The sequence below is a fragment of the Psittacula echo genome (assembly GCF_963264785.1).
Source record: "Psittacula echo genome assembly, chromosome: 6".
NCBI classification, from domain to species: Eukaryota; Metazoa; Chordata; class Aves; order Psittaciformes; family Psittacidae; genus Psittacula; species Psittacula echo.
This window is the reverse complement of record NC_137743.1, coordinates 39,292,350-39,320,158: the sequence shown is the minus strand read 5'-3', so window position 1 is coordinate 39,320,158 and position 27,809 is coordinate 39,292,350. Positions and strand designations below refer to the sequence as shown.

General features: G+C 42.6%; 3 protein-coding genes across 14 annotated transcripts in view; 1 reads left to right on the top strand and 2 right to left on the bottom strand.

The window, feature by feature from the left end:
- The window catches only part of MBD5 (methyl-CpG binding domain protein 5), a 160,602-nt gene extending 159,959 nt beyond the window's left edge, over window positions 1-643 (bottom strand). For all 5 annotated transcript variants that reach the window (XM_080621834.1, XM_080621839.1, XM_080621833.1 and 2 more), the window contains exon 1: window positions 98-643. The gene's annotated coding sequence lies outside the window, so the exon portion shown is untranslated. The remainder of the gene's footprint in view (window positions 1-97) is intronic.
- Window positions 644-794: 151 nt separating this feature from the next.
- ORC4 (origin recognition complex subunit 4) lies at window positions 795-26,145 on the top strand. Of its 7 annotated transcripts, none has more exons than XR_013957180.1 (16): window positions 894-1,216; window positions 2,302-2,373; window positions 3,328-3,404; window positions 5,103-5,193; window positions 7,782-7,857; window positions 8,262-8,347; window positions 9,814-9,862; window positions 10,374-10,525; window positions 10,867-10,929; window positions 12,486-12,659; window positions 13,010-13,096; window positions 15,606-15,714; window positions 17,493-17,588; window positions 17,678-17,745; window positions 18,668-18,945; window positions 26,090-26,145. XR_013957180.1 is itself a non-coding variant. In XM_080620724.1 (15 exons), the coding sequence occupies exons 2-15, from the start codon at window positions 2,317-2,319 to the stop codon at window positions 18,854-18,856; spliced, it is 1,374 nt and encodes a 457-aa protein (XP_080476850.1). In that variant the 5' UTR covers window positions 795-839; window positions 2,302-2,316; the 3' UTR covers window positions 18,857-19,672. The 7 variants fall into 7 exon arrangements, 5 of the variants coding, with proteins under 5 accessions (XP_080476850.1, XP_080476849.1, XP_080476848.1 ...); XR_013957181.1 differs by lacking the exon at window positions 26,090-26,145 and adding an exon at window positions 19,374-19,672; XM_080620724.1 differs by lacking the exons at window positions 894-1,216; window positions 26,090-26,145 and adding an exon at window positions 795-839 and having other exon boundaries at window positions 18,668-19,672.
- Window positions 21,310-27,809, bottom strand: part of ACVR2A (activin A receptor type 2A) — a 72,636-nt gene continuing 66,136 nt past the window's right edge. For both annotated transcript variants that reach the window (XM_080620720.1, XM_080620721.1), the window contains 2 exons: window positions 26,058-26,188; window positions 21,310-25,077 (listed from right to left, as the gene is read on the bottom strand). In XM_080620720.1, the coding sequence (XP_080476846.1) occupies window positions 24,883-25,077; window positions 26,058-26,188 (326 nt within the window). In that variant the 3' untranslated portion in view covers window positions 21,310-24,882. The remainder of the gene's footprint in view (window positions 25,078-26,057; window positions 26,189-27,809) is intronic.

Sequence of the window (27,809 nt, the reverse complement as noted above, 5' to 3'; positions counted from 1 at the left end):
AGCGCCGGCCCCCCCCCCCCAGCTCCCTCCCTGAGGTAAACAAGCGGGCGGCCCAGCCGCCGCCGCTCCCCCCTCTCCGCCACCGCCCCGCACTCACCTCAGCGGCCCCCCGGCGCCCGGCCGGCCCCGGAGCGGCGCAGGCGGAGACGCACACAAAGGGTAATAAAGGGGGAGGAGGGGAGCGCGGGGGGTGGGGGCTGCCCAACTGCCTGCCGCTCCCCCGCCGAGGTGCCTCCCGCCGGGGCCGCCTCTCGGCTTCGCTCTCCCTCCGCCGACAGCCGCCGGGAAGGGGGGAGGAGAGGAGAGAGAAGAAACTCCCCGGGCTCCTCCGGCGGGGCTGGGGGTGGGGGGGAAGAAACTCGGGGCGCCTGGCACCGGCCCCCCGCCCCCGCGCCGATGCCGAGCGGAATTAGCGCCCTGTCCCTTTAACGGTATAAATAACTGGCCCCCCCGCCCCCCCCCGCGCTCCTCATCATCAGCTGCTGCTGCTGCTCCGGCTGCTGGGGCTCCGGCGCTGCCGGGAAGGAAGAGGGGAGGCAGCCACTGCGCATGCGCCCCGGGGAGCTCGGGAGGCTGCGGGGGGGAGGAGGAGGGAGGGACGTGCCTTCCCACAGGGCCGCGCGCTCTGCGCGTACCCGGAAGGAGACCCGTCTGCGGGGCGGAAGGAAGTGGCTGGGCAAGGACGGGGCGGAAGTGTGGGGGCGGGTGGGCTGGGTGGAGGGTAGCCCACGGTCACGTGAGGGGGGTGGGAAACTGACGCGCGGCCTAGTCGGGGGCGCGGCGGCGGGGCGTGTGTTCCTGTGGCGCGAGGGTGGTGTTTAACGCGGCTGCCGCCTCAGGTGAGGCGAGGCACGGCGCGGCGCGGCAACGGCACGCTACGGTACGCTACGCTGCTCTCCGCCTCACCGGGCGGCTCCGGGGCGGAGAGTGTAGGGCAGAGGAGGGGGCCCCCCTTGTGTTTCCGTCCCCGAGCTCTGGCAGTGCCGCCGGTCCTGGGGGTTTGGCTTGCGAGGGGGACAGCTGCTGCTGCTGGCCCGCTGCCGTAAGCCGACGTTGCCGGGCCGCCCCACCAGGAGCTCTGTGGAGGCCGTGGAGACGCGGCCGCGCGTCTCGGGTGTGGGTGCTAGGCGGGAGCGGCGCCTCCCGCTGGGAATGCACGAGGAGCTCGGCCCGGGAGAGGGGAGGTTTCGGTGGGATGCGGCGGCTTGGTGTTTGGGTAAAAGACGGAAAGGGGCACGCTCCTCGGCCGGTGGCCTTGTTGCTGTTGCACTCCGCTCCATCTGAGGGTTTCAGTTCAGTTTCTGCTTTGTGTTTTCGTGCTTTGCGCTCCTTCGTGTCTGATTCCGCAGTGACGACTTCGTTCATGTGGGTTTTTTAGCAGCGGGTCTCGTCCTTTGGGGGCATAGCTGCTGTGCTAGGGGTGGAACGGTGCTGGCTTTACAACAGGGGGAGCAAAACTAAGAGAAGCGGCTGTGCTAAAATAAGCATAAATTGTTACGGAGACAGTCTTGGAAGCTTGCTTTTAGCAGGAGAAGAAGGATTGGCTTTTGCGTACTTGTTTAGGGAGACACTGGTTATTATAAGCTGCACTAGTTTAAGCATGGGTAGCCAATTGGTAATGTCAAAACTTAAATGTTGTGACCTAACACGTTACCATGTGCCTGTGGCTTGTTCCTGCTACAGAAGCGTCCTGTTTTGAACTACCTGAAACACATTTAAAACATATGAATTACGTTTGGTGGTTGGTCGGATGATGTACAAATGCCACTTGTTAGTACAGTTTACGCGGAGAGTATCGGTGTGGTGATTCACAGTGATGTACCTAAAGCGTAAATGCTGCAAACGTCGCTCGCGGTTCTGTGAGAGATCAGTTGCGTGTAGCTGTGCCACCTTAGTGAACCTTGGGATGCCTCCTGAGAATAATCGTCGGCATTAGGAACTTTATGGCAAACCTTGAATTCTGGCCTGTCAGTTGCCTTAGGCACTGTTTGTGTTGCATTGAAAAGCATCCTAAAGCAGATGCTTTCAAAAGTTGTATGAAAATATGGATTTAGTCTAATCCGAAGTGAATTAAAAATCCTTTAAATGTTTTGGGTCTTTGTCGCTAGTAAGGTGAATTTGCCACATCTTTATCAGTTAAGAGAAGATGTTTATTGCAACGTAAGTTTTTTGAAACTAGGAGCTAACTAGCTTTTGTTGGTTATACTAAATTTAGTTTACTAACATCGAAATACAATTTCTGATTAACATTATTTGGAAAGACATTTAGTATAACCTTTATGTTCTTTTTCTTATTTAAAGATCAAGCCTTCTGCAATGAGTAAGCGTAAAGCGAAGGAGAGTGGTGGAGCAAATGGAGAATGCATTTCACAGGTTAGTAACACCTTTATTGGCTGAGTTTGTTTTTAAGTTCTGAAGCTTTTCCATCCTCTGCCATCCATGTCATTCTGTAATTTTTTTAATAGAACAGTTAAAGAGACATATGCAGATGCACAATGTAATTTCTAGGGCTCTAAATGTTTTTTTGTATTTACATTCTGTATTTCAGCTTCTCACCTGATGTTTGTTTGCTTCAAGTGTCACATAAATGATCTACCTTTTGGAGTCTTAGTAAAAGCAGTAAAGGATGATCTTGAGCTTTTGCTACAATTTGTAGCAGCAGATTTGCATAAATCTATTTTTACCTAATCACATTCTATATCTCCCAGTTTGCAGGGTGAATCAGGATCTAGGTGACTTGTTTTTAACAGCTTATCTGAGGCAGGACAGCAGCTGCCAAATTAGTTTTCAGTTTGGTTTTTTTCTTTTTTTTTTTTTTTTTTTTTTAACCTGCCTTCTTCTGTTTCCTCAAAGTGGCTGCTTAAAAACTGTGATGAATCTTGTAGTGAATTACTTCTGGTTTAGTGGTTCACTCAGGATTTTGGGGAATAATGAAGTGGGTTATGTGTTCTTTCACATAACTTTCATAAGCTGGTAAATGTTTGTTTGCCTGTATTACACAGGAAGTTAGAACTACGAATTAGATGAACTACTGACGTCGTTCTAGTGACAAGTATAACATCCTTTTGGGTGGTGAAGGAAAGGAACTGTAGCAGAAGAGACCAAAGGCACACATTGCCAACATTTAGCTGAATTTTCTGTTCTGTGCTATAGGAGTCTGTAAAACATGTTGCCTGCTGCACTGTTATTCTTACTTTCAAGACCCCTGTATCAGTGATGACAATTAAAATTTTCATGTTCTTCCCATGGGTTTATTGCTGTAATTACATTATTGGTACATCCTGGTATTTGAAGCTCCAAGCAGTCTTTCTTGTGTTGTATCCGCAGGTGCAGAAAATCTTACGTGAAAGATTCTGTCACTATTGTGCTGCTAGAAAACTGTTTGGAATTGAACATCAGTACAGGTGAGTGAGCAGACTAAGTAATTTTGACTTTAACAACACTAGAAAAATAATGAGATGAAGTTAGAATTTTCTGCTGCCTCTGTTTTTCTAAATTATACAGGCTTAAATGGCTTACAGCACAGTGCTTCTGTTTGCCTCAGATTTTAAGTTTATACAACTGTTGCTCTGATTTTTGTATTTCTTGTCCTTGTTTCAAATCTGTAATTCCTGAAATGTTATTTTTGAGCCTGAAAAATACTTCTAGTGCATATTCTAAGGCTATACTTAATGATCTGAACAAGCAAAAATGTTTATTCTCTTGTTGTGAATCTTTATTTTTACTTTATATTTCCCCCTGTTTATTGGTAAGCTGTGTTAAAAGTTAATCCTAAACGTTGGATGCCAACATCACATTTCTTGAAGTAGAGACCCATGTTCAAAACTTCTTGGGGTCACTGAGATGTGGAGGTTAAAGTTAGGAATAAAGGACCTGTTGTGACATTAATGCTGTCCTAATACTAAGCCTTTTACAGGTACAGGTCAAATTTTGAAAAAATGTATTTCTAAAGAACTTGACTTACATCAGGTTTTCCAAAAGTAATTTTATGCAAGTTGAATCTCCTGATATGAGCATTAGTTTCCTTTCTGTTAGAAAAAGGAAAATTACATTTCTGCTGTTAGTGTATAAAGTGTGGTGTCATATGTAGGCAGAGCTCACATAGGCATGTTGTGAGAAAATGTATTTCTATGATGTTAGTATTCTACACAATGAGCCTCCCCTCTTCGTATTGGAATTCTGAACAACAGTTTAGAGACTGTCCTCTGCTTAATACACCACTGTTGGTGAATTGAACTGGAGAAAAACCATAATGAACTTCCCAACTCTTATTTTCTCTCTCAAGATGTATGTGGGTTCTTTGCTATAGGTAGCTCCCAAACAGTGAGCAAACCCACATGCATGATGTTACATGAACTGTTAAATCATGGCTTTATCACTCCTTTAGAAGCAATTGCATAATGTCAATATTCTAAATAAAAAAAGGAAAAGAAAACAACAGAAGAAACCCCAGCGTTCGTAAGCATTTGGGAATTGGAAGTGTCAGTAATTTTTATAAGTACTTTAAATGTGGTACTATGCAGTAAGTCTGTCTGAAGATAATTTAGAGGGTTTTTTTGTTCTTTTGGGTGGGAATAGAATATGAATTTGAAGTTCAGTATTGCTGTTACCATTCACAAGCTTTGAATACCTAAATTTAGCATATAATCAGTTTTGTGAAGATTGTCAAAATGAATATATTCCACTAGAGTATATTAATCTTTGCTGATGGCAAGGCTTTCCTTCAATCTGTCTGCCAGTCTTCGGGGTTTTTTTGGGTTTTTTTGTGAACTGTAGTGGTATCACAGAAAGCAATCTTCCATTTTTAATTTTTTTAAAAGGAAGAAATAGTTATTGAAGTCTGTCCTTTCATGGGAGAGAATGACAGAACTTTAGTGATACTCCCGACTTCTGTATGTTTTAATATTTTAAACTGTTTTAAGAGACCTGGTCGCTCAGCCTTTTGTACTTGTCTTCCATTTTGCATGCCCTGAGTGTTAGCTCTGAGAGCAAGTTGAAAAGTGTCAAGTTTTCTTACGTTCTAAGGAGTCTTTGAATTTTCCGTAGTTTCAGTGAATGTTGTTTGCTTTGAAATTTTTAACCTATTGCTGTTGTCAACACAGACATCTGCTGGATCTGCTGAAACGGACTGCAGCTCATGGAGAAAGTAATTCTGCCCTCATTATTGGACCCCGAGGATCAGGAAAGACTGCGGTATAAACACGTATTTAAAGTTTACATGAGGTCAAATTAAGCACAAGTTAAATGGCCTCAATGAAGTCTTGGGAGGTTTTGGAGCTAGATTTTCACCTCTACCTGTTTGTAAGGAGAGAATTGCTAATTTTTTACATGCAGTTTCAGAACAATCTAGGACTTCTTGTGAGCTAATTCTGTTGAATAACAAATGGAGAAATTGGTTTCTGAACAATCTGAATTTTTTCAAATGCTGAGTTCCTGCTGATTCTGTAAAATAGAACAGCTTCATGTACTGCTGACAAAAACACATACTGGTCCATCCTCATAGTGACTTGCAGAAGTATGCCTGGTTTTGGAATTCTTTTTGTGTCTTCACCAGGTTTTGTGACACACCACAGGTACCCAAAACATGTAAAATGGAAATAATTTTATCAGAACAAGTTGCATTTGTCTTTCTGTGATCTGACAACATCATGGATTCTGCCTCCTTTCAGCATTTCTCCTATTGCAATCTCTGTGGTTCTTGCCACAAAGGAGTGCATCTTTGCAGTTAAAGCCACGTTTTGCGTACTCTTTACAAGTTAACCTGCTATTGCTATTGGCCCTCTGCTGTAAAAATGACCGAAAAGGCATCCAAAAACTGCGAAAGGAGTAGATTGAGGGATGGATACAACTATAGCTGTTTGTATCTAGAGAATGGTAAAGTATCTTAATCCTGGTTTAAACACATTGAAGAATATTGTTACCTTAATTGCTTGGAGGTAGAATAGTGTATGGTAGTTCTAGTTTACAAGTGTAGGTTTTGTATTTTAAAGAAACTCTTTTTAGTTGAGGCGTGTGAAGGGTTGACATCTAAGGGTTATATGCTTTAATATTGTGAAAACAGTTAAGTCTTTTATGAGCATATAATTTGATGAATAGGTTGGCTGTTACTGCAAAAAGTATTTAAGATTGAAAAATTACAAAAATTACTTCAGCGATCTCTTCAGGTGCTAAAGCAAGTGGCCTTCAATCTTTTAAATATAGTTGAATAGTAATAAATTAATAGGTGGTAAACATACCCATGACAGAGCTGACCCCAGTCATTCTGCCAATTTGCTGATACCTTTTTTGTTTTACATTTCAAAAGGATTCAGCATTGTTACCTTCTGTTACCCATGGCACTTCAGAAAGATAATTGCCAAAACATTATGGTGTGGTGGTGCAGAAGGTGTTGATAAACTGATAGCAAATAAGGATTCCTCCACTTATGTACTTCCTGCTCTTCTTGAACTGGGGTTTAGTTTTTCTTTATTAGATTTACAGATTTGTACGTAAGCAACACACACTCCTATGGTGCAGAAAATAGTTTTTAAATTGTTATTATTTACAGTGTAGACATTCAAGGTACTATTGAGATTGTTGCCTAAGGGGCTAACGTGAATGAATGGCATCTGCTTATTGGGCATAAACTTGAGAAACCAAGAGCATACGCTGTTTTGTTCAACATTTCCATATAGTAAATGTTGGCATCTGTAGTAGGGGTCTAACTATGTCTGCTTTTAAATACAGTATCAATAGAAAAGTAGGGATGAGCTCTATACTGCAAGCAAATTGGAGTACATGATAAAGATTTTTAAAAACCCACAACAGAATGATCCGTCTAACACCACATGCCCTCCAGTCACTGAAACTATTACTTAAAATAATACTTTTAACTATTTTTATTATTTAAACTATTTTTGTTACTTAGTGGTTTTTTTCCCAAAACCTTTTACATAAGACTAGAGAAGATCAAAATTTGTGATCCTTCCTGCCAGAATATAAGTAAACAAATCACACATGCAAAATGAATTATTTTCTTATTTTATATCAAGTGAAAGATGTTGATTTTCAAAAAAGGCTGCTAGAGACAAGCAAATTGTATGTGTGTATATAACTAAATATGTATGTATACATACACATACATGGGAGCTGTAAATTCTTAGCTGAGGAAGCAAAAGCAAAGCATAGCAAGTGCATAAGAAGTTAACATTTCATCTCCATATGTGTATTTTAATGCAAGTTTCTGAAAAGTTTTGCCAAGAAGAAGTTCTTGATGGACTGTAAATTTGGGACCCCTAAGTTTTATAAGCTATAGTTGATGTAATTATGTGCTGTTTCATGCTTCCTGACTTAAAGAGGAAAGGCAAAAGCATAGTGTCTGTAAAGATTTAAACAAAAATTTTTGTTCTGCAGCATCTAATGGAGCAGTAAAACTGAATACTATACTGACTCGAGACAAACTCTCTCACATCTCGAACTCATAAAGCTTCTTTGGATTAAGGCAAAAGCCATAGCTATTAGTCCCCAAAATTAGTGACTAAAATGCTGTAGTAATTTTTACATTTCTTTCTCTACTAATTTGGCAGAACGAACAGATGTAATTGCTACAGTCATGACAGTGAATGTGAAGTTTTCATTTTAGTGTTTTAGTCTTGAAAGTACTCGAAAACATTGTTACTTCATGAAACTGCACATACTGTTTCCTGTCTGCTAATAATCAATTTGTACACTTATTGTTACTACATTAATCTCCTTCTAAAGAAATAATGGGGGGGGGGTTTGTTTCTTTTTTATTTCCCTAGTTATTAAATCGTGTCTTAAAAGAGCTTAAGGAAATGAAACAAGTTAGAGGGAACCTCTTGGAAGTTCGTCTGAATGGTCAGTAATACAACATTATTCAAACGTTGTGTTGCATTCGATTGCTTCTATTGTATGTACTAAACAAAAATTCTGGTTTCAGCAATTGTAATCTCTCCTCAGTTATGGACACATTTGTCTGTGAGCTCCAAAATGCCTTATTTTGTATTTCTCTATTGAAAGAGAACTTCTGTTCTTTTAATGACTTATCAAAATGCTAAAAATCAGTTCAGTTGTGACCCAGTTCTTTTAAGTGACTTCTTCTTATGTGTAGAAAATTACTGTTTAGTCTTAGTTTATAAAAAGACATAGCTTTGTAAGGCTGGAAATCAAGAGAAACGTCTGGATAAGGTTCCAGTGGCAGTAGATGTGGTCTCTTGGCGTGAAGAATTGCCAGTTCTTCATGAAAAAATGTTTTCTTTCAGGGCTTCTGCAGACTAATGATAAAGTGGCCCTGAAGGAAATTACCAGACAGTTGAACCTGGAAAATGTAGTTGGGGATAAAGTTTTTGTAAGTATCAACTTTATTATACTCTTTGCTTATATCTGTCAAAAATCTTTGCCTAGAAAACTGGCTTTATAGTCTGCAGCTGTTGAGGCTGAATGGGCTTTGACTCATTTATGTTAGTACTGAAGTGAGTAGTAAAGAGAATAACTGAAGTACTTCAGATTATATTTAATGAGTATTTTTGAGAGGCCATCTTCTGATATGCCAGAAGGTCCTTTTGTGCTCCTGAATAGGGCCTGTGAGATTGACGGAGTTTACATATTTGAGAGCCGTGTATAATACCAATCCAAGTGGCTAAAGCAGAGTTAGGAGAGGGGCGAAAGGTGAAATTGCAATAGATGAGGTTTATTTTCATCAGTTGCATTTGGAAAGCTAAAGAGAGATGTTACTGCTTCAGTTAAGAAAAAACAGAGAACTAGGTTGGAAGCAGTGTAGAATACAAGATAGTAGTTAGTAGGCTTTATTATCTTTTGGAAGTGCTTGTTTCTTGGGCTGTGCTTTGGTTTCTTACTTATCCCAAATGATTTTAGATACAGAGCATGGAGAGCACTTTCTAATCATAAGCTAAAATTTTCCCAAATACAGCAGCAGTAATAAAAGGAAATGGCAAGTATTTTATTTTCAGCATAGTCATTTGAATGAGTTGTCCTTTCAACAGAGAACTAGAACAACCTTTCAGAGTCCACAGTTCTACCTCCAAAAATGCTGGATGCAAAACTGGACTTAAATATGCTTAGTTCTCCTGTATTTTTCTCCATTACATTACTGTGGAGTACTACTTTAAATTTTGGTTGCACATGGGCAGAGAAACATACTGATTTGCAGTCATTTGAATATCTGTCCCCTCTTCAACTTCCTATCTTAGCTTATGCAGTTTACATTCGGACAGTTAATTGGCTTTTCTACCTTCTTTGTTTGGGCTTGTGGTCTTCAGTTGTAGTTACTTCCCATCTCACACCCTGTGTACTTCAGAGAGCGTAAATGTGTGTAGCTGAAGCAGGGTGGTCATAGCAATCCATTGTTGTCTGTCATGAATGTTTGATGCTTTGATCTGTCTAACAAGGTTGCAGATTAAAAAGCTGCATCCTGATGTTTCTCAGTGGAACACTTTGTCAGGTTTTGCATGCGTGTAGAGGGAAAATACATGTGCATTAGCTATTTAAGGAAAAATAATGGTACTTACAAAGTTAGCTTATTGTAGACATTCTTCTGATTGCTAATTTCAGCCTGTCTGAGGCAATTAGTTTGGGGTTTTCAGACTGGAAAGAAGTGGATCAGTGTAGGGTTAACTCCCCGTTTTCTGGTCCTGTAGAGGTGATGATTATACAACATGAAGTAACATTGTAAGTTTTTGAGAGCAGGGGTTTAGAAGGAGATGGCCTTTGTTATGTGACTGAATTGGACATAGCTACACAGTTCTGAGAATGACATTGAAAATCTCTTGTGAAATGTTTTTCTTCTCTGTATAGGGCAGTTTTGCTGAAAATCTTGCGTTCCTTCTTGAAGCTTTAAGGAAAGGTAGGTACTAGTAGCCCTGTTCTGAAAAAGTGTGCATGCATGTTTGTCGTTTGAATGAAAAATTATCATATATGTGTGTGTTCATCCGCTTGTATAAGTGTTATGAAGAAACCTAGCCCAAGAATGTGTTATGGTTACAAAATAATGTAAAACATACATAACCCCAAACAAACATATAATTAACTGTGAAGGCTTGCATGTGATGATCACAGATTCTTTTATCCAGATTGAAGCTGTTGGAAATAGTGCTTTCAAAAAAAAAAAAAAGGAACATAGAAGTCTGCCTTCCCTTGCAACCAGAAATTATGCTTGGCGGAATAATACAAAACCTTATCAATTTTCCCATGTATTTTTGTTTCTACTGTTGTAGCAGTGCTTAAATGAAAGGAGGGCTTAATGACAAGCTAAAAGAAAATAATGTAAGTTGCTAAACTGGGGAGTTTGTGAGAGCTGCAGATATGGAAGCCCAAGGATGAAGTTACCAGACTAACTTTTAAAATTGCTGTCTCAGGAGATCGAACTAGCAGTTGTCCAGTCTTGTTTATACTGGATGAATTTGACTTGTTTGTTCATCACAAGAATCAGACGCTGCTGTATAACCTCTTCGATATATCACAGTCAGCCCAGACTCCAGTAACAGTTATTGGACTTACATGTAGGCAGGTAAGAAACAGCACTTTATCATTCAGTAGTTTCAGCTGTTTTAAAGGGACTGTTGCCTTGGTTGGGATGTTTTCTCCTCTCCTGGAGCCTTGCTTAGTTTACTAAGAGACTGTTATTATACATTTTTCTGACTTTAGAATTGGGAAGGGGAGTAAGGGTAATTAAAAAATAAAACCAAACAATAATTTGCACTGAGAGCACACTTGGATAACCAAAATACTGCAAAGCCTTCCTCTGCACTGCTAGGTGAGCGGGTTTACATTTCTAAGGAGACACAAGGCTGTGGTCCTGTATTACCACAGGAGAGCTGTATTTTTATCCATGTGGCTGTTTTATATTAGCAGGGACTGTTGTTCCCTCTTTGGAGAGGCTCCTGGGCATTGCAGTTTCTTGGTCAGCAGTTGGTAAGAACAGAATGGTATTAATGTACAGTGTTTAAAACATTGTTCTGGGGACAAGGAATTTTTTTAAGCCAACACTTCAGTAGGGCACTATTGCTGTAAAATGACCATGTTCAAAATGGGTTTAGGATCCATGTTAAACTTGCTGTGATATTTACAATAACATTGTGGGGAACTGTGGACAGATTTTGCATATACTGTGAAATGATGACTTTTTTGACACTATGGAAGTTTATATTTTATAAAAATTATACTGTTTTTCTCAGTAAACTGGATTGGTGGTAAAGATAGCTGGGTTATGACAAGAAGAATGATTAAAATCTTCCATTGCAGCCTAAATCTCGGGTTGGTTTGGCTTCAGTGATGTTTTGCTGGGCACATTGCTGAAAGTGAATAGAGTAGTTAATAATTGATTAAATAAATTCCAATCTTTTCTTTTGTGATGGGGCTTTGAGCAGCCTTGTCTATTAGGTGTCCTTGACTGTGGCAGGGGGCTTGGAACTATATGAGCTCTAAGGTCCCTTCCAACCCAAACGCGTCTATGATTCTGTGGTTACTGTCCTGAGTCTGGTATCCTCATCATGCATTGTTTAGAATCCCGTATTGCTCTGCTTTGGGATGTAGTCAGGGTGGAGTCTTCAGAGGCCATACCATGGTTGTGGTGATAGCTGTTGCTTCTGAGCTCTTCTTAAACCACTGGTCTCTGTTGCTTGTGATTTCTAAATCCAAAGGTGTCTTTGTATTTTGCATTGTTGGCTCTCTATTTACACTTACTGCTCCCTTTTGGTGAGGAGCTTCAGTATTCTTAAAGCCTTTTTTTTTCTTTTTAGTGGAAATAAAAACACTGAAACCAATGCACATTAAACCCTTAAAAAACCAAAAAGGACCACCCAAAATTCCTAGTAACTAGGAGTGCAATCTTTCTGTGCCAGTATCAGGTAGGGTAATAGTACTGGGTTTCTCAGGATGAACCCCACAGCTTGTTTTTGATGCCATCTGTTTCCGTACGTTCTGAGAAAAGTAAGCTTTTCTTCCTTACACTGACAACTTGATGGCAGACCTGCTTAGTTCTGTGTGACAATCCTGGAAGATAAATACTGGCTCTTAAGTGTTTTAGGGTACTTTTGAGCTGAATTCTTTTGGTCTGACAAAAGACATGTGAACTCACAGCTGCCAACGTCCGTATCTACTAACTAGACAACTGATGTAGAGCCACAGTGGCTAAAACATCTTGAATGCAGACTTAAGTAACTGAAATATTTACATAATCAATGGAGAAATTTTGCTGGCTATCCTAGCAACTAATTAGCCTGTGTGATGCAGTGCAGCACGTTATTCGGGTGAGTGGCCAATCATTGGGCATTTTGTGGCACATGGATTATAATAATTAGCAAAGGTCTTGCTAGAACATTTCAAGCCTGAGAATTTAGTAATTCCTTTTTTTTTAAACAGGATTTACTTTGGTGTTTTGTAGTTTTCATTCTAGCAAAGAATGCATTAAAAGCAGCTACTCTTTTTAATTGTTATTTGTACTTTTTTTTTTTTTTTTTTTTACCAAGGATATTCTGGAGCTCTTGGAGAAGAGAGTAAAGTCAAGGTTCTCTCACCGACAGATATATTTGATGAATTCTTTTGATTTTAAACAATACATTAAGATATTCAAGGAACAGCTTACTCTTCCTGCTGAATTTCCCGACGAGTCTTTTGCACAAAAATGGAATACTAACGTTCAGGTATTTAAAGCTGTTTATACTTAGTTTTAGTAAAACTTCTAAAGTAAAACCAGTTAATAAGTGCGAAGCCTTTACCTCAGATTCGTATTTCCTTTCACTATTTGAGTTTGATACAGAGTAATAAATTGTGATAGGGAATCTTTGCTTATTCAAGTCCGGAGGTAAAATGAGAAGACCAGGAAGTTAATGTTAGACACAAAGAACTGCATTGTCACATGTAATCTGAGCTCTTCCTGAAAGTCAGCTGACTGTATTTTTTCAGGTGAGTAGGAAATATTTGCTTGACAATTAAAGTACTGCTTTTTTTTTTTTTTTTTTTTTTTTTTTTTTTTTAATCTTTATTTTATTAGCATCTCTCAGAGGATAAAACTGTGCAGGACGTGCTACAGAACCTTTTTCACTACAGTAAAGATCTGCGCTCACTTCATTTGCTCTTGGTATGTATTTTGATGTGTATATAGTATCTTCCTACTTTTCAGTAACTGGCAAACAACACTTCTGTCTTTCAAGCCAATCTTCTGGCATTTAAAATAACTTTTGCCAGGCCTTTCCATGTATAAACCAAAACTGTAGGTGAAATACTTTCAAATTGTTTTTTCCTTTCCCGAGATTCTTTTTGGTTGCTGGTGAATCCTGAGAACTGCTTGTACTGAAACCTGCTTTTGCTATGTGGAAGTCTGTTGTTGCACCTAAATATTCCTCCTTTCCCTAAATCTGGCCCTGTAGTGAACCTGCTGCTGTTCGTCAATGTCTGTTATCTTCAAAAATCAATAAATTTTGGTGCCATTTTTTTTACTACCGTGGCTTAACTGTGTTCTTGCATCACCTTCTGCTCTCCGCTTTGTCATCTTGCTGCCGCTGTTCAGGTGTGTCGGTGTTCCTTGCCTGTTCCTTGAGCTGCTCGAGCATAATTCTATGTAGTATCTGCACTTTCAACATAAAAGCACACAGTGCTTTTATGGAACTGCTTTTAGTTGAATAACTGTCACTTAAAGCCAAAATACTTGTTGTCATCCCTTTTTTCACTCCTCCTTCTTCCTAAGCCGTTGCCCTTGCTGTGGTACAAGGTTACTTGCCTTTATGGACTGGTTGCTCCTGGGTACCTCTTCAGTAAGAGTGTTCTCATATGCCTAAAGTCTTGTTATTCACTCAGAGGAAATGCTTTTATTTTTTTATATCACTTCCAATTTCTTCTTATGCAGAGTATCAGATAAAATCACTTTATGAACTGTTTGATTAGGCACCGCTTTGTTTTCCAGAGCTGGTTTGATACGTGGAGCAATTTAGGTAGCCTAGATGCTGTCCTGAATTTGTCTGTTACTGTGACGCTAGTCTGGGAAATGTGATCTTAATCTTTTAAATCTTGAGATGCTGGAAGCTTGAGGCTACTAATCCCTAGAAAATACTGAGACAGAAGTTAATGCTTGTCTTCCAAGTGATCACATTATCTGGCACCAAGGGCCTGAGGAAGCTTTCAAAACCGCACTTGGTAGCTTCAACCTTTCCCAGTTATGTTAGGGGTGGAAGGAAAGCCGTCTCCACTGTGTGGGGAAAAATTAGACTGCTGCTCCCCTGTTAGAGAGGATAATTCTGTGTTCAGTAAGTAGGAGGTAGTGCTAATGGTCAACTTCCTGCTGTCAGGACAAATGAGCTGAAGCTTAATGCATGGTCAGGCTCTCTTGGATGGTTATTTCTCTCAAAACTTGCCTTCCCTCACTTCTGTTTTTTAGTATGGTTAATATGAATGCACTAACATTGATTACCAAGGAGATTTTTTTTTTTAACTATCTTAAAATCTCTGTGTTTCTGTCAGGTGTGAAAACCCCACTGAACATACCTGTGTATCCTCTGTGGTGCGAGGATTCAAATTTTAACCTTCTGCTCGGTGGTGGGCTCTTCTTGGAGTCGTCAGTGCTGACTTCTTTACCCAGTGCTGGGCTTACAGTCACTGCAAAAACTAGATCATGGACATTCTGCTTTGGTTTTGAAACAGAGACCATGATCCAAGCCCTCTTTTTGGTAGTCTTCTCTTTACTGGAGTTTGTTACAAGATTGCAGATTATTTTGAAGTTAAGGGCACCCAGTTCTGTCCCTGTGGCATGAGTGAATGCCAGAAAAAAGCCAATGGCTATCTATCTGAACAGCCTCTTTTTGAGCCCCGTGTGTAAGGAGAGAAAGAGGATGGAGAAGGACTGGTGGTAGATAGCATTGGATGTTCATGGTGAAAGACCTCAGTGAAATTAAGTTTTTCACCACACAGACCTGCAAAAGTAGGAAGTAGTCACTAAAAATATTTGTTTTTCGTTTTGTCCACAAAGTATTTACAAGGCAGATAGTCAAAGTCCTGAAGAGCAAGTGAAGGTCACTGCAGTGTGCAAGCTGCTGCAGAAAGCCTTGGGGCTAATCCAGAGCTTTGGGAGGGTGGTGGTAGAAGAGGTCAGTTAACTATCTATTAACTCACACTTGTTCAAAACTCTGCTTCCTATGGCAGGTAGCTGAATGTTGTTAAGGATTCATATTGTAAGAAGGTGAGACTTCAGCAAATGCTCTGAAGGGGTCACTCTTATTCTGAGTGGTGCCTTCAGGCAGTTTCTTGGCACTTTCGGCTCCCTGTCACAAAGGTGTGTTTAAACCAGTTGTGAGTCAGCAATCACTAAAGTATGCTAATGCACTGAAATGAATATAAACAAGGTAATGAGTGTTTATGTCCTCCAGTGAGAAGGCTTTAAAGTTCTAAGCCTGGAAAACCTTCCTGGCAAAATGTAGCTACCAGCTATTTACAAGGTTTTCAGTATGAGCTTACTGTGGGGGGGAGGGGGGTTTATTCATTAACGTTTCCAGTAGGTGACTCCAGGGGAAATGTGGTGTTCTGCGTCTCACCCCCAAGCAGAAAGTATGTCTGGTAATTAGTAATTAAGTGAAAAATGTCTGCTGCTTTATTTTTAGATGCTGGCTCTAAGTAACGTTACTGTGCATCACCCACTTATCACAGCATCAGATCTCCATGAAGCAAGCAGGCAATATCGAACAGACTCAAGAGCAAACATTGTACATGGTAAAGCTCAGCTTCCCCTCTACCCCTAGCTCCATTCCCCCCCCCCCCCTCAAATGTTGCTTAGGAGTATGAAACTCAAGTCCCTCCCTGAACTTCCCCTGATGTAAGAGGTACTGTCTAAGGCAGTGTGCCTGTTGGTGTGAGCTGCACAGAGAATACTACTCCCACAGAATGCTCCTGGGCATTCATACATGTGTGTGGGTGTAACAATGCTGAATAAATTAGAGATGGAGTTACAGACTAGTAAAGAGCTTGGCCAGTGCACCACTATGATGTGGGCTTACAGCTGCCAGTGCCAGATGGCTGGTTTGCTGCTTCAGTGCTAGCCAGGGAAAGCACCAGTAGCCTGGGCAAAGGAACTGTCCTTCTGACATGGTGGAAGAAGGGAAGATGCTGACCCTTTCATGCATCACCAGCAGGTCTGGAAAGGGTCTTCTGCCCCTCTGCTCTGCTGTCATGAGGCTCTACCTGGAGTACTGCATTCAGCTCTGGGGTCCTCTGAGAGCTGGGCTTGTTCAGCCTGAGGAAAAGAAGGCTCCAGGGAGACCTTAGAGCAGCTTCCAGTGCCTAAAGGAGCTGACATGAAAGCTGGAGAAAGGCTTTTTACAATGGCAGGTAGTGACAGGACAAGGGAGAATGGCTTTAAACTGACTGACGGGAGATTTAGTTTAGATATTGGAAAGAAGTTCTTCCCTGTGAGGGTGGTGAGGCCTTGGCACAGGTTGCCCAGAGAGGCTGTGGTTGCCCCATCTTGGCAGTGTTCAAGGTCAGGTTGGCCAGGGCTTGGAGCAGCCTGGGCTAGTGGAAGGTGTCCCTGCCCGTGGCAGCAGGCTTGGAACTAGGTGAGTTTTAAGGTCCCTTCCAACCCAAACCAGTCTGTGATTCTTGCAGTGCTGGTAGGTGGGGGTACGGGAGGTACTTTAGCTGTTGCAGCAAAACCCTCTGTGACGTGCAACAGTCTGTGCTTGGGTATCTACAGAACTGAAGTGTGAACTTGAATTCTCTACTCTGGGAGATCAGCTGCATGCGCTTACCTGCCGTTAGTTGAGCTGCTGTTCCTGCTGTACAGGCCCTTCTGGCGTGTTTCTGTGAGCTGCTGCCACCTTCGCACCACCTGGGGCTTCTCCCTTTCTAAACTATGGCAGAGGGGATGTACCGAGCACTACACTAAGGTTTTCTCTGAAAAGCATTCCGGAACCTGCATGAACAGTGAGAGAGATACAGGTCTCCTGGTGATGTGCTACTAAGTCTAAATACAGTTAAAGGGGGAACTGCTTCCCTGACCAGGAAAGGTTAACTCAGCCCATAGCTTCCTTGTGGCTCCCAGGTTTTACAGGGTTTGATTTGGCTTGGTCCTGTGCTTCCCAAAGTCTCCTCAGGACCATGGAGCTGATTTGCTGTGTCAGTTCTTCAGCTTCAAATAACAAATAACCTTTTCAGAGTCTCACTTCATGACATACTGGCCAGTACCAGTGAGATCGTCTTGGTGCTCCTGAACATCTGTGTCACTCTGTACAATCGTAATAATGGCTTTTCTTTGTATTTATATTTACATTACTTGCTTTTTGATGGAAACAGCCCATTTCTTTAAATACCTGGGGAAAAAAACGTTCTTTTACCTAGCCTCTCAGATTTTGGATTTTTTGGTTTTTTTACATTAAGAACATATATAACACAAATAGGTGAGGCCTACAGCATATAAAAATAGAATAAAAATAGTATGAGAGCTGCTTACATTACTGAGATGAAGTATTTAGAGCTCTTGTCTTTCCCTCTAGGTTTGTCTGTCCTGGAAATCTGCCTAATCATAGCTATGAAACACCTGAATGATGTTTATGAAGGAGAACCCTTTAACTTCCAGATGGTTTACAATGGTGAGAGAAATGCCTGAACCTTATCAACCCTTCATCAGTTACTTCCCCTAAGTAACTCACTCACTCTGTTTTTCCCATTACTGCTACAGAATTCCAGAAGTTCATACAGAGGAAGGCACACTGTATGTACAACTTTGAAAAGCCTGTTGTCATGAAGGTAAGCCTGAAATGTCTTTATTTATTTTTTTAACTGTAAAGCATTGAGATGTCTTTTATTTCTTAGGGCAGAGATGCTGAGTAGTCAAATGCAGCTCTTGATGCAAGACAGGGCCCTTCAGGAGGGTAGAGCTTGGAGCAAGCACCTCGGGTGGGAGCTCAAGGCAGTGCCCAGCTGAGAAATAGCTACACTTGGAAGAGTTTAATACCAGTGTGAAGCCTTTCTCAAGGGAACTTAACTACTTGGGATAAGGGTTCAGTGAGACTGACTATCAGAGATGGCTTCCAAAGGAGAGCTTTGTGTATGTGCACAGGTGTCTTCAGTGAGCATGTTCACTTCTGCTCTCCAAAACTTCAATTAACTTTACTCCATCAAAAATTGGCTTTTCTTAATCCAGTAGGTCTGACTGGTGTGTGGAATCAGTCTGCAGTCTGATATGGCTGGCTTGCTCAGACAACTACAGTCTGAGGTGCAAGTTGGGAACTGTGTTTTGGTTACAAACCATCAGGTGCTGCCTTTTCTGTTGATGAATTAATCCAGTTGTGTGATCAAAGTTGCCTTCCACTCTTCCAACTGAGCACACTTGGTTTCCAATTCAATGTCATTCAACTCAAAATTATGTAATGCTGTCTGTGTGCTTGGCGTAGACCTTCCCATTGGTTTCCCTGAATAACAGCATCATTCCCAGTTACCCATACACTGGATTTCAAATATGGTTTCTCTAAGAAGGAAAGTGAATTCTGCATCAGCCAGCATAGCTGACATGGTTTGCTATATGTGCAAAGGATGTGAAGTAGACCAGAGCTGTTGTCAAACAGCTGTTTGGCTCGCACACCACAGGCTTCCATCAGGAGTGCCTCTGGTCATCCAAAATGAGCAATGTCATCTTCCCTCTCTTAATTATTTTTTATTTTGGTTTTAGGCATTTGAACACTTATTACAGCTGGAATTAGTAAGGCCAATAGAAAGACCAAGTATACGTGCTCAGCGCGAGTACCTCCTGATGAAGCTGCTGTTGGACAGTACTCAGATCATGGATGCCTTGCAGGCGTACCCAAACTGCCCTGTGGATGTGAAGCAGTGGGCAGCCTCATCACTCAGCTGGCTCTGAACTTTCTGTAACTTGCAGCATCACTTTCTGCATCCAAGCTTTTTGAGTTGCGTATGAGCTGCAGCAGAGGGCACGTTTTCCCACAAGAGGTAACTTTTTGGAAGAAGCTTTGCTGATTGATGGGGGATTTTGTTTTTTAAGGAGAACTGCTCCAATGTTATGTTCTGATGGCCATAACAGTGGTGCAGGGGAATGCTCTGGCAGTTTAGCTCAGCTCGGCACCAGCTTTTCCTCTGGTGCAGTTTCCACTTCATATAAATCTTGAGTTCCTTGGTCTGGGATTGACTGTGTCAGGTGCTGCCTTGGGGCACACCACCCTGGATGCCTGTGGGTCTGGCTTAAACTCCAAGGCACAGTTACCTCTAAAATGCTGTTTGAAGCTCATACTTGATGTACTTTTTCTTCTCAAATTTGACTTGAGGCAGAAAACTTATTAATTAACCTTTAATGACAACAAAAGGTGTTTTGGGGTGAAGTAACAACCCGCCTTGTCCAGGTTACTCAACTGTTTCTGCAGGGAACAGCCTGCAGGGCCTGTGTTCCCCTGTGCTGAAGCAGCTCTGAAACACCAGCAGATCCCCCCAGAGAGCTCCTGCGGGCTCTGTGGCTCATTGCTGGGAGGAGAAATCTGTCTGACAGCAGGGGGAGGGAAGGCTCTGTCTGGAAGGTACATGCTACTGCATATGTACTTCAGTGATACCTGTCAGAAGTACACTTCTTCCCAGGTAAGAGTTACTGTTGGTTTGGTACCACAACACGTCACGAAAAGCCTTGCTGCAAGGATAGCACAAACTGTAAATAAAAAAGTTGCCACAAGATGTTGTGCAGAAGTACTTACTCAGGCAGGAATGTGGGTTTTGAGCCAACATGTACCTCCTTACAGCACGGTGTGGTTCATGCAATTCAAGGTGCAGCTATGAAATGGGGATGAAGGGAGGGTATGGCTACTTGCTGAGCAGAGAGCGGAGGTGGGAGAAGGTGATGCCAGTGTTAAGAGTTACTTTTATGGAAGCACTTGGTTTGTCACCAGCCCCCCAGCCAACAGGCAACTTGGGTCCTGCTGTGTGTTTAGGGATGGGACACTGCTGAGAGCTTTCCCCACCCTGTTGTGGGAAACAGACACCTGCAGGTGTAGTACGGGAATGTCACATCCCCTGGCAGAGCAACTCACTCAACAGCCTGAGTCCCTTGTACCCACAGGTCTGGAAAGGGCTGGTTGGTGAAACTGAACATGTTCAGAAGGGATAATGGGGACTGGCTTTAATTCTGGATAAAGGCTTGGGAGGGAGCCTCACCCTTTTAGGGGCAGGAGGCTACAGCGGCTATTCTGCAGCAGGTGGCTGCCCTGCTGCTGAGGCAGGGCCCTGGGACAGGAACGGTAGAAGGAGTGTGGAATTACCGGAGCATCACTGGAGCCTTCCCATGGCTGCCTCCTGCAAGAGGGAGCCCACACTAGCGCTCACCTCAGACACTGGGTCCTGCCCTGCACGCTGCACTGCTGGTTAAAACCCCTGAGCTGGGAAGTGCCCCCTCCGGAGAGAGGAGGGTGAGTTCTCCATCTCCAAGGCCAGGCATGATGTGGATTGTGCCTTCGCTTCCCTGCCCCATTTTAACTGCAGGATTTTCCCATTCTCTTTGGGTGTTACTTTTGGCGGCAAAAAGTACTCTCTGTCCTCCCTGTGTCACAATATGAGAATCACAGAATCCCAAGGGGTTGGGACCTCAAAAGATCATCTAGTCCAACCCTCCTGCAAGAGCAGGGTAACCTAGAGTCCATCACACAGGAACTTGTCCAGCCGGGCCTTGAATATCTCCAACGTAGGAGACTCCACAACTCCCCTGGGCAACCTGTTCCAGTGCTCTGTCACTCTCACAGTAAAGAAGTTTTTCCTGATGTTCACATGGAACCTCTTATGCTCCAGTTTACACCCATTACCCCTTGTCCTATCACTGGACATCACTGAGAAAAGCCTAGCTCCATCATCCTGACACTCACCCTTTACATAGTTGTAAACATTGATGAGGTCACCTCTCAGTCTCCTCCAAGCTAAAGAGACTCAGCTCCCTCAGCCTCTCCTCATAAGGGAGATGTTCCACTCCCTTAATCATCTTTGTGGCTCTGTGCTGGACTCTTTCCAGCAGGTCCCTGTCCTTCTTGAACTGAGGGGCCCAGAACTGGACACAATATTCCAGATGAGGCCTCACCAAGGCAGAGTAGAGGGGGAGGAGGACCTCTCTCGACCTACTGACCACCCCCCTTCTAATACACCCCGGGATGCCATTGGCCTTCTTGGCCACAAGGGCATGTGTTGGCTCATGGTCATCCTCCTATCCACCAGGACCCCCAGGTCCCTTTCCCCTTCACTACTTTCCAGCAGGTCAACCTCCAACCTGTATTGGTACATGGGGTTGTTCCTCCCCAGATGCAAGACTCTATGCTTGCCCTTGTTGAATTTCATCAAGTTTCTCCTCGCCCAACTCTCCAGCCTGTCCAGGTCTCGCTGAATGGCAACACACAAGTCATAGTAGTCACATTTTTTATTTTAACTTTTGGGGGTAGTGGGGGAGAAAGAGTATACATTTTTATTTGTACAATATTTAACAATCACTTTATTGAGGGGCAAGGGGAGGTTGGTTTGTTTTTAGTACTTGCAGAAAAACAGCAAGTACCTTTTGACAGTAGTACAACAACCTGTGCCCAAAACACTGACAAATACAAAGAGTAAAGTTAAAATAATTGCTTACCAAAATCTCAAGAGGTAACGAATAGTATATGGACTGAAACGGCATTAAAAAATAAAAGGAAAACAAACAAACAAAAAAACCAAACCAAAAAGAAGTACTGCTGGTTGAGTATCTGAGGTAAATGATGTTCCATCAAGGATGCTACGTCAATCATTTTGCCCAGGAACATATATTGCAGCTTTCTGCACTTTGTACCAAGTGTTCCTAATGAAAGGAAATCCATTAAAAAACGTTAAAGAGAAGCTGGAGAAAGAGCAAACTAGCAACCCTGGCTGTCCTGTCAAATGCCAGTTGGACCAGGAGAAGGCTGGTAACTAGTCACAATTTAGTGTTAGCGCACCAGACACTGGCATTTGAAAACCATACCAACCTTCTAAAATCTCAACTGGCAGGAGCACAGTGGTGGATTCCAGTCCTCAAGGTGTAGTCTGGAATACCATCACCAGCAACAGCTCTACTTCAACAACAACTGGGGCATGGGCTCTGCTCTGAAATGCTATAGTACAAGTTCATGCAGGGTGCAGTACAGAAGCATCTTGCCCTGTGATGTTACATTAGGAGTTGTGTAGGGCTGAAGCTTCTGGGTAGGCCAGGATGGCAGCAGGTCCGGGTTAGGGTTTCAGGAGCTGTGGCTTAAAGCTATGCACAAGGGACAAGCTGTTTCTCACCAGCCACAGGACCCTGTGACCCTCAGGAGCTCATGGCCACGGGACCTCAAGGGACAATGGCCACCATCTGCTGGTATATCACAGCAGACACTCCACTGGCACCAACCTTACCGAACCCTGCCCTCTACACCTGCACAGTGCCCTGGGCTCCTGTGCGAGCAGCTGCACATAACAGCTGTGGGGACATGGATTATTTTTACCAATCATGTTAAAAGCACACACTTACACTATGAACACCCTTTTCACATTGACACTGTTAAAACCCAGGAACCTGGGAGCAGCACAGCATTTAACTAGGGAGAACCAAAGGCAGCTTTAAAATGCAAAGACAACTTGTCTCGGTTCTCCTGCTGCCTTGTTTGCCATGTGAGGGAGCACAGATCAGTCCCCACCATGCCTGCTGCAGGCACCTGCAGCTGCTGAAGTCTGAGGGCTGACATCACGATGATGCATGTTTTATACCCAACCAATTTTTCCATTGGATCTTGAGTAAGACATTATTAAACAATCTGCATTGACTCCAGTTTTGCTAGTGAAAGGGTTACAACTCATTGGGAGCACCAGCAATGTATGAATGGGTTCTTACTTGTTCAGAACTCAGCAGCTAAGTTCACCTCCTACTGTGTGCCTAAAGTAACATCCCTGGATTAAAAATGGAAGCTAAAGGAAAGCATTAATCTAAGAAGTGGCCACAAACTAGGTTTCTTTCTTTCTATAGCCAAGCTGAGCACCACAAAGTTGCACCAGAGCACGTTTCCCCTGCTGCAGGACAGCACAGGTCAGGCAGGCAGCACTGCTGCACCATTCTCCCCTCCCTGCCACCAGCCAACACTACTCAAGGTCCTGTTCACCCATGAAGTTTCTTATTGTTCCTAGAAGGTCAGTTTGTGTACTTGTAAAACAGAGTACCTGCAACTGCATGGATCAGTTTTCACACAGCATTCCCAGTGAGCTCCTCACTGCAGCATTAGCAGCTTCTTTCAAAAGACACTGAACACACGATGTAAAAACAAAGAAAACACTGACGGAGCACACAGCACGCTATCAGCTCTTGGTTCTGCACTCTAGAGGTTTATAAAGCTTATTTTACTTGGAAGTTTGTGTAAGGGATCAAATAAGTGTAGTCAAACAGAACTTCTGAGAACCGCTTTGGCACCTACCAACCTACCAGTCGCTTTGCAATTTAAATAAGGCCCAACTTCCTAAACTCAAAAAGAAAGTTAGAGTTGTAAAAGCAATTTCACTGGGTTTTCCTCAGTTTTTGAGAGTCTATGGTATGGACACTGGTATTCGTTACCTCTAAATAGTCACTGTATATTTTAAGTTATAGCTAAATTATCCCTGAAATTTGTAAGCATTCATAATCTGAAACCTGTGGCTACCATTTTTCGCGTGATTCCAGGTCAAACCTGCACCTGCAAACGGCATCAAGTCTCACTGATAAGATGGCACCAAGTAGATCTCAAAGCAGAGGGTAAAGAATTTGGGGTAACTGAGCTTCCTGAGGTGATCCTGAAACAGCGATACAGAACCCACTGCATACTGTTTAGTGAAACAGAAAACACGCTATGCAGACCTTGTCACAAACATAAATAGGAAAAAGACTTTTTTAAAAAAAGAACAAGAATTCAGAGCTTTCCAGTGTCACAGCTCACAGAAAATTAAAAAAGTCATGCTTAAGTTTTCAAATACTCCTCAGACACAGCAAACCTAAATAGTATTCAGTTAAATAAATGCATGAGATACTCTGGGAAGCGGAGGTAAGAGAAAAGCTTTAAACTAAAAGAGGAAGGAAAATTTTGTTTCAATAAACAGCACTTTTTTTTTTTTTTTTATACACAACAAGCTAGTACAAGGAAAGGCTAAAACACTGCTTTAGGAATGGCCATTTACTATCGGCACGAAGCATAGCTTACCCTTTTTAAATAACACAGTGAATTTGCAATACATCATTTACAAAACACGGATCGATTTATTCAAAATTTGTTAGTGTTGTCAATCTCATAATTTAGCAGAGGTGGAACTGAGGTATACCTTGTTGAGGGAGGTTAAGTAATACTTGGAAGCCTCTTTGCTATAACCCACTTGATTACTTTTGTTTATGTACACAGAACAGCAGCACACTAAACATTCACAAGCTGTGTCATAGTCGCATTACAATAGTCATTTTTATAAACAATGGCAAATGCAATAAAAACAAGTTACCCTTTTTTTTTTTTAAATCTGAAATGAAATGTTTGATTTAAAAAAAATAACAGTAGTTCATTTAAGGAATTAGTCTCTTCTGACAGGTATTAAGAAATCGGGCGTCAGTTTTTAAAATGCTTGATTAGCCAGAACAGGTCTGTATTCTTCATGTAAGTTCCTTAACCACATGTCACTGTTTCTCAGTCACGTGTCCTTCAGGTGTACACAGGGAATGCAGAAAGTCTCAGGGATCCATGTTTGGGAGGAGGAAGGGGAAAACAAAGGAAAAACACCTCTTAATGCTGTTCCAGAGAGACTTACCATTCTTCTCACGCGGCAGACAGTAATGACGCGAGCAGTCCCCTTAGCTTTAGCAGCTCCAGTGAAGAGTCCGGTGGTCAGTTCCGTGACCAGTGCAACTATCTATCATAGACTGGATTCTTTGGGAGGAAAGTCAACATTTGTCACCATCGTGACCACAGTCACAATATCCTCTGTTGTTATAATGTTAGTTAATTTTTGCATCTGAATAATACGTTCTTCTACGCAACCTGCTGACAACCTGGCTTCTGCATCATGATCCCAGCATTCCTCTATGGTTTCACAAAGCATTGCCATTCCCTGCGGGCAAACAAAAGCAAAGTAAAAAAAAAATGGTATACACAGTTAGCAGCAAGTTTCAAGAAGTAAACAGAATCTAGCAATTTAATAGATAATTGCATTTCCACAGAATCACAAAATAGTCTGGGTTGGAAGGGACCTTAAATCTCATCCAGTTCCAACCCCTTCCACGGGCAGGGACACCTTCCACTAGACCAGGCTGCTCAAAGCCCCCGCCAACCTGGCCTTGAACACTGCCAGGGATGGGGCAGCCACAGCTTCTCTGGGCAACCTGTGCCAGGACCTCACCACCCTCACAGTGAAGAACTTCTTCCTCACATTGAATATAAGCCACTCCTCTCCAGCTTTCTTGTTGCCCCTTTTAGGCACTGGAAGCTGCTCTAAGGTCTCCCTGGAGCCTTCTCTTCTTCAGGCTGAACAAGCCCAGCTCTCTCAGCCTGTCTTCATAGGAGAGGTGTTCCAGCCTTTGGAGCATCTTCATGGCTTCCTCTGGACTTGCTCCAACAGGTCCACATTCCTCCTGCTCCCCTTGACACAGTGCTAGCAATCAGCAGTGGTGTTACTGCAAGTCTGTAGCCATGAAGCAGACCTGGGAAGCATACAATTCCTCCCTAACTAATCCCAGATATTTCTCATACAACACTGCTTATCTTATGTAGCAGGGTTCAGTTTCTGGCATTCCTGTAGTAATCAAGACTATTAGTTCCTAAATATACTAACTTGTGCATTCAAAAGTAACCCTCAAAAATCTTTCATCAAAATAATGAAAAATAAGTAAAATTTAAAAAAATCACTCTCTAATCACTCAGAATATTTTAAGATTAAGAACATCCTAGTTTACAGTCCATTTAATTCTTACTGGAATTACTAAACTTACATTCTTCCTTAAAGGCAGTATTATGAACAGAACACTGGATTAACAAAATTTGAAATTCAAATCCTGACAGAACACTGCAGAATGTGGTTGTGTAACGACTTACAGCATGTTTTTGCCAGCATTCTCTTAAAACAGGTCTCTTCTTTTTATGAACTACAACTTCCTGCATGTCTTCAAGGGAGGGATGCTGGCCAATTTCTTCCTCAAATGGCAACATGTACTCATCTACTGGGCCTAAAGATAAAAAAGAGAATTTAACCCACAAATTTTGCTTAAAAAAAACCCAACAAAACCCCCAAAAAACATGATATCCGAGCAGTGCAGTCCACAGTGAGACTCTTCGGGAGCAGTTTGCTTCCCACTGCCATTCAAGGCTCATCCTGTGGCAGGTTAGGAGCAAGCAGTGACTCAGATTCTAAGTAACCACAGTGGCATTTTCTGGAGCCACCAGCGTCTACTCCCCGGCGTGTGGCAGCCGAGTGCAGCTCCCGGCCCGGCTCCCCTGCAGCTGAAACCTTGGAAGCACACGGGCGGAGGGGGGCGCTCGGATCCACGGCTTCTCCCCCACCGCCGCCAACAAATCCCAGCCAGAGGAAGAGACATCTTCGTCCCTCATTCAAGCGTGGGCTTCCGCGGTGTCTCATTACCAAGCAGGCGCCCGATCGCCGCTTTTGAGTGTCACCAATACCACAGATGCTATAAAAGACAAGTTTGCAACAGCAGCTGCTGCATCCCTCTGCAAAAGAAGCATGCTGCCACCTCCTTCAATCCACACAGGCCAGGAGGTAACCGCTCTTGTTGAAAGCTAAGCCTAATGGTCATCATTAACTGAATGAGAGGGACAAGGTTTAGAGGCTGAATGGTAAGTTACATAATTATAGGTCACTGTAATACAGATTTTACATGCTCAGATAAATGTCTGAAAAAAAACCCTAAGTGGAAGAGAGAAGAAATTAATGTACACTATGGATGAGGCCAGCGAAACAAACCAGGCACCTTCTGAAAAAGACAACAAACCCCAAACAAACACATTTGCAGAGTGAAAATGGCAGCTGTGACTGCAGAGCTACACTGGGCTGTGTTTCAGGAAGGCTGCTCTCCTTCACTGCTGTCTCCTTTATCTTCTGGAGTAATAACCACAATGCCAGAGACCTCTGTGACACATCTCTGGTAGCAGGTATGTACGTATGTTTTACAGTGCATGAAAAATCAATGCAGAATGCGGGGCAGCCTCAAAGACGCGTGCAAGATCGTGTCAATCCTGTTAGTAAACAGGTTAACATTTTTAGAAAGGTAAAATCTCAACAGTGGCTTCTACTCCACAAGGAAATGTCTGAAGCAGAAAAGCACTGCTTGGAGAAGAAAAACACAGTGTGGCCATGTGCTGATATGCTGAGATCTCCAGCCCCTCTTGGATTTTCACACAGATAGCTGTCAGCTACACTGGGTTCCAGCAGGAGAGCCTATGACAACCGTCATAAGCTTGTCTCACTAGCCCAACTGAGTCAGTCACTTTTACTTAGTTGAATTTGGCTGCCTCAGACTGTACTGAAAATGCAACTTTCTCCCAAACAAAAAACAGTTTTGAGCCCTGTCTTTTATCTTGTTCTTGATTAACCCTGACTTATTCTGGGCACCCAAAAAAGATCTCCATTCACAAAATTTAAAGACTATGCATACGTGAAAAGGGTTTCTTTTCTTGGTAGCTCAAAAACTGGATCCAACAGTCTACTTTATGAGAAAAACACCTGTGATGGACCTAACAAGTATCAGCTGTGGATTTGTCAGACCTTGCTGTATTTTCAATCTTTAAGCTATTGACAATTATCGAGAAGTTCTGACATGCATATGAGCT